At 45.8% G+C, this 13,504-nt stretch overlaps 1 protein-coding gene across 14 annotated transcripts in view; it reads left to right on the top strand.

Moving 5' to 3' along the window:
* ebf3a (EBF transcription factor 3a) overlaps window positions 1-13,504 on the top strand; it is a 94,553-nt gene that overhangs the window by 43,030 nt on the left and 38,019 nt on the right. For all 14 annotated transcript variants that reach the window (XM_080835323.1, XM_080835324.1, XM_080835327.1 and 11 more), the window contains exon 7: window positions 11,070-11,151. In XM_080835323.1, coding sequence (XP_080691449.1) covers window positions 11,070-11,151 — 82 coding nt within the window. The remainder of the gene's footprint in view (window positions 1-11,069; window positions 11,152-13,504) is intronic.

Genomic DNA, 13,504 nt, shown 5'->3' with positions numbered 1-13,504 from the left:
ATATATATATATTATATATATATAAATACTATTTCCTTTTTGTTCCCTTCCCACCTGTCATCTCAAATCTTCATCTGATGTTAAGACTTGCAATCGTTTGTCGATTGAGGGCATGTTAATTTTGCCAAAGGTTCTGTTGTATATTAATTTAAGTCGCAGAGAGGGAAAGAGAGAAGGCGAGAGAGAGAGAGGGAGCAGGAGAGAAAGAGAGAGAGAGAAAGAGTGAGCGAGAGAGAGAGAGAGAGAGGATGACACCACAAGCATTTTGATTAAGGATTTTATACATGAAGAAATTTTCATTATCTTAGCTCCTTGGCGATTTCCCCGGATTGGTTGGGATCCTGACCTACAGCTGTGTCTCGGCGTGTCAGGATAAATGGCGGCGTATGAAAGCACGACCCGCGCCGGATCCCCAGTTACATGAGCAATTAATGGGGTCCTTTACTCCTGGGAGAGCTAGGCCTCTTCATAGCTCCAATAAAGCATTGTACATAGGTAACAAGATTTGGTCCTGCTCCCGTGCCGGATACCCCCCTGGTAGTTCTGAGAGAGAAGGCTTCCTACATGATTAGAGCTGCAGATTGCTTTCAAACAAATCATGAATTGACACCATAATATGTGCAAATAGATTTCCCAAATCAGAAAAGAATCAAATGTTTAAATCAAGCGAGACCTTTGACCTTTTCCAGCGCATGGGGCATGTTTAAAAAAAAGATGACATGATCCTGTGATACACATTCTTTTCAGGAGAGAGGGCAGTTTGTCAAAAATAATAAGAGTTAATTCATGTTATGTTGCATTAAGTCACCGGTTTATTTTCTAAGGTCCTGAAAGGCAAGCCCTCTAGTGGCAGCTTGGAGAACTCCCTGGGAGTGTTTTGTTTTTTTGGACACTTTGTTCACATCAGTTGTCATCCCGTGCCACCGCCGGAGCCTAGAGATGTTTTAATAAAGCTCCTGATTGTCGCCCAATAACCTGCAGTCTGCCCGTCTGAACACAGACACAGCCCCTTAAGGAGACAGAGCCTAGGAAGCTGACACGTTTATGCATGTGAGAGCGTGTGTGTGTGTTTGTGTCTATTTATGCCTCAAATCCTCCACAACAAAACTGAGTTGACAACTTGGTGTTCTGTCTGAGGAAGAAGCATTTTTTCCCCCCCTTTGTGTGTTTGTGTGAGTGTGCATATGTAAGAGTGTGTATGTCAGGACTCTGTGAACACTTATTATTCACAGATAACCTCTTTGAAAAGCCATGTCCCTGCCAGACGAGGAAAACCATTGGTGTCAGTTGTCTTCATAACAACTATCACTTTGCGTGGCTACTCCGGAAAGCACTTCTTTTACATTTCTCTCACTGTCACTTTCTCCGTCGCTACTTCAGGCGATGTAGCCGAGCATGCTGTAAACTCCAGCTTTCCCATGGTAGAGCTTGTTCCTTCTCTCTTCCCCCCCCCCTCTCTCCTTCTCTCTTCTCCCCCCTCTCCTTCTTCTCCCCACTCACTCTTTCCAGCTTTTGAGTGTTCTATCATTTCAGGGATTTTTTTTTTGTTGGAGTCCACTGTGACTTTACATGAATTTAGGTACAAAAAAAGTCAGTTATTTTGTCCTTAATGAAATGATCAATGTTGTTAATACCCTTCTTGTTTTCCTCTGTCTTTTGGGGCGATAAACAATGGGTGGTGGGGGGTAGCATGTAGATAAAAGCCTTTTTCCTGATGCATTTTCCCACCAAAGTGGAAATCCTCCCGCACAGAGAGGCACTTGTGTCGTGATGATGTCATAGACCTGACCTGCTTCTTTCTCACAAAAGCTAAGGTATCACTAGCTGGGCAAACACAATACCTATTCAACAAGGTTAGCCTCCTTATGCAGTCGCTGGAACAATGTTATTTTTTGTTTCAGTATTATAAAGCTGGAGTTTTCGCAGGAAGTCGAACAGACAAAACCTTTATCAGAGACTCTGCTTTAGGCGTCCAGTCCCTATAATCCTGTTCCATTAGCGTTTCAATGTGTTTCTCTTTCCTCCCCTTTCTCTCCGTATATTCACAAGGGTCAAAAGGAAAATGTATTCTATTTTAGTCATGATTGCTCTTAAAGAAAGAAAGCAGAAACATGAGAATGTTACTTACAGAAATCATTTTACATGTGAAAAAAAGGGCCCAGACCAGCCTAGCTCTGAAATGAAGACAATAGAAAACGAATCATACCCGTGATAATAGAGATTTATCAGAACGCATTTCCAATTAAATTTATAGATAACAAACAAGCAAGGTGACCATGATTAGGTGCACGCCACTCCATACACGCCATGGACAAGCATCAGAAGTGTGCCTGACAAACCTGTGACAATGTTAACCTGTAATATATTTGCTTATTAGAATTCTCTGGGTTTCAGTCAACAATATAAAGGAGGGTAAGGCTCCTGATCCTGCCATGTATAAGCACACTGTCTATCTGTGTGTGTGTGTGTGTGTGTGTGTGTGTGTGTGTGTGTGTGTGTACATGTGTATAAGCACACTGTCTATCTGTGTGTGTGTACATGTGTCTGTGTATGTGTGTGTGTGAGCCGCCGTGTGTATGATTCATTCCAGAGCAGTTTTAGTCCTCATAAAATATTCATTTTGGTTGTGCAGGGCCCTGTAATTGCCATCTCTCACCCTGAATAATTTATACTCCGCACAGACTGACAAAGCTTTGCCATACGGCCCTAGATGAATCAGAAACAAGGATCTTTGCTGCCAGCAGCATTATTGTTTCACAAAATATGGCACTCGCGTCATCTGCGGACACTGTGTCTCCTAATCCTGCTTCTCTTAATGTTTCTATTTTTCTGTCTTTGCAGTCTTAAAACATACACACACTAGTATACAAACATACTTCTGTGTCCCACCCACCCTTCACGCCCCCGTCAGTTCCTTGGCTTCTTCTGGGTGCCCTCTTAACCGGGAGTAACTGACCCTTCTTGCCTGCATTAGACTGCAGTGTGTGCTTGAAAGCGCTAATGCTCTCTCACCCTCGCTTGCTTTTTCATGCTTGATAACTGCCCTATGCACACGCTCACTTTAGGGGCATATATTATACATTAGGAATAAAATGATGCAAATAGTCCAGGACCACCTCACAAGCAGCAGTCAGCTATGCTTTTTTCACCCTCCTTACCCCCCCACTCTGAAATAGAAAAAAAAAAAAAAAAAAAAAACAAGCCATCATTTGGTGGAGGCGGGCTTTCTTTGACTAAAGAGGGAAATGTTCGACTGAGGCCTTATTAAATCTCTCCTCCCTTTGTGTACACAACTGTTTGATTTTTATTAATTTATTTCCACTGTCGTAGTATTCTTATTTTTATTAGTTTCCGCCCCCCCCAACTGAAACACTGTGGTGCTTGGAGCCCCAGCCCTTCTGTGTCTGGCCCGTGATTGGGAGCCAGAGCTGGGGGCCATGTGCAGGCCTGACCCCGGGTAGGAGAGGAGAGGAGAGGAGGTGACGTAACGACAGTGGGGTTGTGTTGTGCTGTGTTGACACGCCGGAGTAATGAGGTTAAGGCCCAGCACACATGTGCCCCGCTCATTAGGCGGCATTACCTGCGTTAAAACTAATAATTGCCACTCGGAGCCGGGCTCCCATTAATCATTTATCGTGTTTTAATTCGTTTTTAATCAGGATCCCAGAGACCAGAGAGAGCTCTGCATCAGGCAAGCTTTGCATTAGTGTGTCTGTGTGTGTGTGTTTTCTCGTCTTCATCTTTTATGTGTGTTGCAAAGCTCTGGCCTGATTTGAAATATGTTTTTTTTCTTCACTTCTCTCTCTCTCTCTCTCTCACTCTCTCTCCCTTGCTCTGTCTCCCTCTTTCTCTCTCCTCTTCCTGTTTTTAATTAATAATTAAAATCCGCAAAGATGACAGTTCCTAATTAAAGCAGTCTTGAAAGAATCTGGGAACATATTAATTTTAGATGGAGGGGAAAGGATAGAAAAACACAAAAGGAAAGAAAAGAAAGAAGAAAGAGAGCAAGAGTGAGAGAGAGAGAGAGAGAGAGAGAGAGAGAGAGAGAGAGAGCACAAAGAATGGTGCGCCAGTATCTCTGGCCGAGACAGAGTTTTTAAGAGCAGCACCAGTGGCCATGCGTGCCCAGCGCCTCAAAGGCCCATCAGGACAGCTCTCCCTGTTCCCTCCTCAGCCCAGGAAACATGAGACTCACTGGGCCCCACATCAAAGGCAGGGCTGCAGGGACTGGGAGCCCAGGATACAATGGCGAGAGGCAAGGCTCTTTAAAACAATGCTGTTTCCACAAGCACCGGCGCTCAATCTGCTCACACACCACGGAGACACACAGGGGACTGGGGACAGAGAGGAGATAAGACCCCCAACAGGCACCTGCAACAAGTCAGCAAGGGACCTCTGGCTGTGACACCTATGATGCTGGAGACTTACTCTGAAAGCAGGGCCTCGCTGATCAGAGCAGGCAAACAGAGCAGCTGGAGGGATGAAGTGAGAGAGGGAGAGAGAGAGAGAGAGCAAGAGAGGGCAGGAGGGAGGGAGGGAAAGAGGGAGAGAGCATGACGGAGAGGGACAGGAGGTACACCGCCAGAGTGGGAGAGAGAGAGAGAGAGACAGAGCAAAAAGAGAGAGAGAGAGAGAGAGATTTAATGAGCACCTAGCCAAAGACAAAATGTAGACTGATTGACAGGGCCCGTGATCTGCTGGGGAAATAATGTCAACAGCATGTTACACATTAGGAAGAAAGAGTGTGGAGAGATAGAGGGAGCAGAGGGGAGTGGGGTGAAGTGGAAGGGAGGGGAGGGGATGGCTGGGGGGGGGGACAGTAGGCCCATAGAATGCTAACCCAGCAGCAGTAAATTACAGCCTTGTTCAAGTGCATGTGGACGCAGCCTAGGGAGTGTGCATGTGGACGCAGCCTAGGGAGTGTGCATGTGGACGCAGCCTAGGGAGTGTGCATGGGGAGCGCACCCCTCTCTCCTCCACCACTGCCTCAGCTCCAGCTCCATATTAACATGGAGAGCATGTCCACAGCACACCGAGTCACACCCTGTCAATCACAGCCACGTAGCACACAGGGCACAGCGTGGAAACAGAGGTTATCGTATTTTTCAAAAGGAGTTATGATTTATTTGTAGATTAAATTAAAGACCGGTAAAACATGGATGGAGGCTATAGATTGAACTCCAGGTGAGGTTGGATCTCCATAGCACTTGGCTTCATATAAACTGTGTGTAATGCTGGAGATCACGGCACCTGTAAACACTCTCTTGACAGCAAGTTCAGCTGGAAAAAAAGGATGCAGGAAAATACTCAGATAAGGGTCCTCAGTAAAATGGGAGGCTGTGGGAGCTTTACTGGAGATTGGAGGAAGAAATAGTTCATTTTCAGAAAATGCTAATAATGTTGGATGGCAAGGTGTTTGTAAAGGAAGAGATAAAGGAAATGATAGGATCTGGGCAAGGGTGCTCCCTCGGTGATCATAGTACAAATATGTTGTGTGGTTACTACATTCGAGCGGCGCTAAAGTAACTCCGGCGCGTGTAGACATAGACACTATGCTGCTGCTGCCGCCATGTTGGAACATCCGCCTAGCAAGCAGAGGCCACTGATTACTGGACCCGGAGTCAGGCCATGAATATTCCATGCAACCCTCCGACATCTCCCCCATACGTGAGGGTCAGCGTGAACAGGCCCAAACACCCGCTCCAAAAGCGCTGGCAATGCTGTCATCACCAGCACACTCTTGTTTTGTGTATTGTGGAGCCCAGTGAGAGAGAGAGAGGGAGAGAGAGAGAGAGAGAGAGAGAGAGAGAGAGAGAGAGAGAAAGAGAGAGAGAGTAGAAAAAAGGAAAAAACCAGAACGCTTACAATGGGCCATCTGGTTCCTGCCGTAAAACGCACCGCCCTTCTCCCCACCGCCTCCACCATGATGTCATGTGTCCATCTGAGGGGATCTATAACATTAAAAAAAATGCACGAAAAAAAGAGAAGAATTTAATAAGACTGGTGTTAAAGCAATTTGTCATGCCACATTTGAAGAATAAATCACCCTAATGGTCGGCTGCATTCTCCTGTCTTTTTACACCACCCTTTACTGGGCCCTAAGTGCGCCAACCTGCCGGCTCGGCCAATGAGGAGTGGCTCGGAGCAGGGGGAGAGGAGCTGACATTAAGACCCCAGCATTTTGGAAATCCAATATGTATTGACCTGTGTACTATCTGTGTGTAGAGATCTGATGTCAGCAGAATGTAGTCTTGTATGGGAAGCGCTCATTACAGGGGCTTTCTGAGGGGAGCACATTGTCTCGCAGGCTGAAGGGGGCCCGATCGGCTAGGATTGCTGGGTAATCAATACTGGCCGCGACTGATGGCCTGCCTTGTCGAGCCGCACAGCTGCGGCCACTGCTTTCAGCACCTTGCCAGCAATTAGCGCAGACCGCTGTGAAGCTCCTGCACTGACCACTCCGCCACCAATCACCGTCACCGCCAGGCCTCCTCTTTCTTCCTTTTTCTTTTTTTTGGCCTTGACATGGAGATCTCACCCATCTGCCATTGTATTTCTTTACAGTCTCTTAACCATTCATCTTAGGGGACGGGTGGGTGGGTGGAGAGAGAGAGAGAGAGAGAGGGGGAAAAATCTGTTTAGGTTTTTTTTTTCACTCCCTCTGTCTCTCTCTCCCTCTCTCTCCCTCTCCCTCTCTCTCTCTCTCTCTCTCTTTCTCTCGTCATTCTGTCGCTTGTGTTCACGTCGAATTGAACAGTATGAAGTACTTAGCGGGCTTTGGCAAAACAAAACACATCGGCTCGTAGTGAACCATTATCACTCATCGAGGAAAGAATTAGTGCCGCCGATGATGGGAACTCTGATTCCTCTCCTGGGTGTGAAATGCGCATGCTCCACCGTTAAAGTCACCCAAAAGACTCCTGGCAATATCAGTGAGATGAGGAAGACACGCAGCTCAGCACATGTAATGCTAACATGCTTGGCCTGCCTGCTGAACATGGTTACTTATTATTCCTGTTCCTCCTCATATGAGCCCCACTGCCTCTGATCTGAGATCTGCATTAGAATAATAGAGACATAGCCCAGGGTATGGTGCTCAGGCTCAGGCTCTGCAGCCTCTGTGCTCCTGCATTAAGTCACACTGGCGAGGGAGAGGAGAGGAACGGGAGAGAGAGAGAAAGAGAGAGAGAGAGAGAGAGAGAGAGAGCGAGAGAGAGAGAGAGATGGGAGTCAGACTCACTAGCGCAGGCTAAACCCATCCACCAATTACAACGGTAGCAAACAGGAGGATCCCCTCTCTTCCTCTATTTGTTTTAAATGTCTCTTCGTTTGATGAATGGAGTAGGGATTAGAGATACGGACAAGAAAAGGAGACCTTTCTTTATTTTCCTGTCTCTTTTCCCATATATTTCATTTGTGTCTCTCCTTGAATCTTGGCAGAGAAATGATCCTGCAGTCTTATGAGTTGAGATAAGACGAGGGGCATTACGGTCCTGGCATGACTAAAAGTCTCTCCCCCCCTCCTAACCCCCCTCAATTATAGGCTCTGCGAAGCCCTGGCTGCTTAAAACGTCAAGGCCCTGTGCATTTCTAAAGAGACAATCTACTTTTTTCTCTCTTTGACCAGAGGGGGAGAAATCATTATTACGTGATTAGTGACAGTGGTTAGGTGGTAAAGGGGCACTGGCAAGTGTAGAGCAAAAGGACAAGCTGTATTAATTACCCCGGCCCTGGGCCGCAAGACCATTTTATCAGTGATTTGTCGACGGGTAAGTTGCAGTAGGAGATAAAAGTGTGTGAGTGCCGGTGGAACTGGGTGAAGGGACGTGGGAGGCTAGGGGTTGGGGGGTGGAGGGATGGGTGGTGGACGAGGGGGTTGCAGCGGAGAAATTAAACACGTCGGCACAGCTTTTTTCTCTGACAAACCAAATTCGCTTCTTGTGTAATTGATAACTGCCTCGTCCAATTATTTTGCACATTACAATACACAGAGGTCCCTTTCGCTGGATTTTGCGGTGCTGTAATTAGCTATGCTAATATCCCCTTTATTGGCCCTAATATTGCTCAACACCTTTCGCCATACTGGAAGTCACCAGAGCCCTGTGGCCTGTCAGAATTGCTGATTATTGAGAAGGATAGCTTTAATCAAACATAATTGCAGTTAATTTTCTCCCTTGCTCTCAATTGCCAACATCTAATGCTGTGAACTCCTTGATATTCCATTAAATTACAATTTAACAGCCTCCTTTGTTTCTGATCGTCCCGAACAACACCACAAAGTTCTCTAGCCATTAAAAAAAGAGAGCGAGAGAGAGAACTGTTTGGTTGTAATTGCTTCCATGCTCACAAAGGACCAATTTACACAATACCCATGTAGAATTTAAACTGCTCCTAATGCTGGGGATATTGCGATGGCACTTAGGACTACAATGGAAATTATTTTCATCAGATAGAAGCAGGCTTTGGCTAATCAACTTCATAAAAGTAAATATAAATGAGCTAAACATGGAGTGATTGGCCTGACTTTTAATGAGCAGGTCAGTCTTTATGCAGCCTGAGGGGGGGGGGGGGAGAGAGAGAGACAAGGCCCTTTCAAGAGTCTGCCAGAGTTGGTTTTCAATGGCGCAGGAAAATAAATGTTTACTTCAAAGTGAATGTTTCCGAACCTGTTTGTTTGTTTGTCTATTGCTGCATGGTTTTCTTCTTCCGTCTCTTACAGAGATGATATTCTTTGCCTCTGGGCCTTAATCATTCTCCTCTCAATAAGCTGCACTGTTAATTGTCATCAGAATGGAGCCTCTCATGAAAATGTATCTCCAGCTTTAAGCACTCAGCGGCCCCAACAAAACAACTGTTTCTATTCAACATATTCTTGTCCTGAGGTCTTGGAGTGCTTGTGATATGACAATGTCATGGCTTCATTATGGTGTGTTTCAATAGTCGAGGTGCGCTTGTCAGCGAGTGTGTCTGCATGTTTGTTTGTGTGATTGTGCGTGTCTGTGTGTGTGTGTGTGTGTGTGTGTGAGTGTGAGTGTGAGTGTGAGTGTGAGTGTGAGTGTGAGTGTGTGTGTGTGTGTGTGTGTGTGTGTGTGTGTGTGTGTGTGTGTGTGTGTGTGTGTGCAGAGAGGCCATTTGTTAGGTGGAACTGGGGTGTCTGTGAGAGTGAGGAGAGTAAATAAGGCCATATTTCAGGGTTGATTTACTCCAATACCTGCTGTGAAAGCTTATGAGTCTGTGGGGAAATAAAGCGGGGGTCAGAGAATTAGTGCCCATAATGGTCATTTTGATAATGGGCGGAAGGATGCCACTGGAAACGCACTGTACACAATTAAATGTTATGTACTAATGACAGCATCAGGGTTTTTTATCGCCAACCTCGCTTCATCTGATGACAGGCCAATCTGCATCCGAAGGCAATGACAAAAAAAAGGACTTTGTATCGATGCTAGACGGCAAAGATTTTTCTGACACACAATATAGAGACCTTCTCATTCGTTCTTTCTCTCTCTCTTCTCTCACTCGCTCTCTGTCTCGTGCGGTCTGCGGGGAGGCGGTTGGAGAATGTGTATAAATGACTGGAGGAGCAGGAGAGGTGTTCAGGGTTACAGATGCCATTTCACATTTTGATTTATTGTACTGGCCACTGTCCCTTTGGAGACCTGAAGTGTGCAGCTCCAAAAAAAAAAAAAAAATGAAAAGAGAGAGAGAGAAAAAAAAAGACTTTTTTCTGCGTTGAACCCCAGTGTTTGCCAAGCGGAATGCATTTGTTAACTCAACAAAAACACAATCAGCCATGCATGACATCAAAACGTGGGATGCAATCTCTGCATTTCTGACAGAAAAAAAAAGAGGAAAAATATAACTAACCTCAGGGATCAGAATAGGCTGATGGAGTTAAATAAATATTTGTGTATTGCATGTGACTTCCATATTTCCGTGCTTTGGAGAAACCCATGCACAAACACAACAGGAATGTTGGCTGAATGTTCTTCAGTCTCTGAAATCAACTGAGGAATCAGCACCGGATATGCGCACGTCTACTGAGCGCTAAAGCAGCGTTGTTAGAAATTACACTTGAGAGACGCTAAGCTCTCTCAGCTCAGCTCAGCTCCCTCACTCCAACCTAAGCCCCCCTCATCTCCCTGCATCTCCCAGGGAATGACAGAAGGGTTACATTTTAAAAAACGGGGCCGTAATGAAGCTCTACGAAGTAGTGGAGAAGCAAAAGAAAAGAGTAAGAGAAAAAAAAAGAGTGAGAGGGAGGGATGGAGAGAGGGAGGGATGCACCCATATGCCCTCCACCTTCGTCCTCTGGGGTCCCTCACATGGGAAAGGTGTCAGCTTAAGCGCAGAGGGAGCCAGTTGCACTGGGTGCCTTCTCCCCTTCCCCTCTCAGACATGACATTTGTTCAGAAGATTAGCCAGGTTGTAATTTGCGCCATAATTGCCCTGTGCGGATGTCCCAGAAGTGGGGGAAACCTAATTGCCTGACAGGACTATAACTTTGTGGCATGCTCTCACCTTGTTAGGTCCTTCTCTTGATGCCCCTCAAATGAGCCCTGGCCGCAGGTGTGCCTAATTTGCCTCACTATTGAGCACGTTAAGCTTTAATTGCAGAGTGGTTGTTTGGAGGAAGAGGTGGGCGGAATATCAAGTGACTTCCTGTATGTTGATGGCAGATGGGTGGTAAAAGAGTGGTGTGATCCCTCAAGCTTCCGCCTTTAGACAGAGCCAGGCACCTTGCAACAGACTCGTCCATTGGGAAGAGAAATCGCTTTTGTAACAGGAAGAAGAGAGAAGAGAGAGAATAAAATTCTCTATGATTATATCTTGTTTTGCTTGGCTGAGGTTTTATCATCAGCCAAGAGGTCTACAGTTGGTTCCTGGGTTCTTAGGTGCTTTTCCCATTGAAGATTTGATCCCCCCCTCTCACTTTCCTTAAAGTTTTTTGTTGTGTATTTTACAGTGTCATTGATTTTGCCAAGCAAGCTTTTCTGCCTTGTGAAGGTTTATTTTGAGATGAATTGATTGTCTAACGTGGAGGCTTCCCCTCTTCTGCTCTCTTTCAGATTCTTTTTGAAATTCTTCCTCAAGTGCAATCAGAACTGCTTGAAGAATGCAGGAAACCCGCGAGATATGCGCAGATTCCAGGTACTTCACACTCACACTCACACTTTCACTTCATGTCTTGTTATTTCTTCTAGTGGACGCACACACACACACACACACTTGCACTCACGGGTGTGTTCCATCCCAAATGGTTGCATATTCTAAAGTAAAAACAGGCCAGGCTGGCCCTCTCCCACCCCTCCTCAGGTTCTGCGGAGCCTTATTGCCTTGCAGATGTATTTAATCAGGTTTGGGAGGCCACGGTGGCCAGAGTTCGAACCGTAGCGGGCCGCTCCCCTGGGAGTCAACAATGCAGCTGGGTTCAGGACTTTTTTATATTCAATAAACTCTCCCAACAGTCTTCATGGATGCCTTTGTGTTCAAACAGAGGAGAGCAAACCAGTTCAACACAGTCTCTGTCAATCATAACATGTCAATTAGAATAATCAATTGCATACATCATTAGTGTTAATTAAGAAAATATAGAGCACACTGCTCAAGAATCAGAAAAGTAGCACTAACCCATCTTTCTCCTTTAATTGCCACATCTTTAGCACTCAACAGTGTGTGTGTGTGGCAGAAGTGTTTTATTGACACCCGTAGCCTTGGTCTGTGTTTGTAGTGTTTGACCAAACCAGTCATCCAGCACACTTTCGACTGAGGTGTGTATATATATATATATTTGAGGGTTATATAGATCTATCTGGGAGCAGAGCTCCTTGAAAATAACGCAGTGTGGCTTTCATTTTTCATACTTTGGAGCTGCAAGTGGCATTGGAGATATTGATCCATGCGTTGAGAGCAGAAGGTCAAGCCAGGAGTGAGTGGAAGTGTCCTCTTTGTCTCCGCGGTGACTAAAAGAAGCATCCGTCACCACTGATCTGGCGGTCGACAATGGAGCCACCAGTCATGGGGAGGGCTCCTCCTGGGTCTCTCCCGGCCTAATCTCCTCTCCTTCCCCAAGGTTTAACTGGACTTAACGGCGTGTCAGGCCCCTCAGCACTATTTTCAGGAGCTTGCGCTACCTCAGCACCTTGAAGAGGTGTGTGTGTGTGTGTGTGTGGGTGTGTGTGTGGGAAGAGAGAGAGGAGAGCAGAGTCATACTGATGCTGCTCAAACCTCAGAGCTTCACACACACACACACACACACACACACACACACACACACACACACACACACACACACACACACACACACACACACACACACTTACATGCGTTCTCTCTCTGAGGCACTCAGCAGATAGCTTGGTAGCACACCAGTCAAAGAGGCCTTCTATTTTTACTCTTTGAAAGTCTTCCTAAATAAAGCACTAGATTGTAGAATAACAACAAACATGTATTTCCCCTCTTCCTCTCTATAATATGTTTCATTTGAAGTAGTTTAGCGTCCAGCGGGATAAAAAAAGCCAACTTGATTGAGGGTAGATTTTGTGTTTGTTTTAAACAATTAAATACCCATTTACAGATAAAAAATAAAGTTGCTGCTATTGCAAGGCAGTATAGCCATAAATTAAAAAAAATGAAAGGGTGTTTTTGTAAAAAATAAATAATAAAATAATGAAATAAAGAGTAAAACATAAAAAAGCCAGGCTTTGAAACGGTTGACGTTAAAGAGACCACTCTTTTGGCTTTCATCCCTGCCTCCTCGCCGCTGAACTAAATGCCATTTCCAGAGTAAATTTCACAGATGCTCCATCCACGGTGTTCTGCTGGCAAGGTCGTGCTTTTTGCATGCCTCCCTTCCCCACTTACTACCACAAAGCAGCTGGAGGCCGGAGCGGGCCCTATCCATCATCCTCTCCACGGCCCGACTCTGAACCTGGACACAAGAATGGAGCCCTTTCACTTCTGCACAGGGAGGGAGAGGGGAAAAAAAGAGGCGAATTCCATTGACATACCGAGGTCAATCACCATCCCAATGAACCTGAGCAGGGGGCTTTACTTTTTTCCTTCTCCCTCTCTCCTTCTCCTTCTCCTTCTCTCACACTCTCTCTCTTCCTCTCCCTCTCTCTCTCTCTCTCTCTCTGTTCTATAACCCCCTCATGGAAAACACATTCCCCATTCAAGCGCCAATCCCCTCCTATTCACATGCAAAAAAACCTCATTAGCAGACATTAAATGCAACTGTATAATTGGGATTGTTTACTAAACAGACAGAAGAAGGGGGCCCTCGCTAATTCACTTGAGGGGCTCGGACCACCCTCTCCAAAATCCCCTCCAATCTCCATTTCCCGCATTTCAACCCTCTCCCACCCCAGCCTGCTCCTAATGAGATAAAACAACTAATCAATATATCAATAGATCAATGTGAATGGTTACTATTAGGGTAAAAAGGAGCCGCAGGCAGCATTTGAGAGACTGCTAATGGCAGATAGAGCCCATGACTGACTCT

This window comes from Sprattus sprattus, assembly GCF_963457725.1.
Source record: "Sprattus sprattus genome assembly, chromosome: 3".
NCBI lineage: Eukaryota > Metazoa > Chordata > Actinopteri > Clupeiformes > Clupeidae > Sprattus > Sprattus sprattus.
Note: the sequence above shows the minus strand (reverse complement) of the source record. Positions and strands in the feature narration are given on the sequence as shown.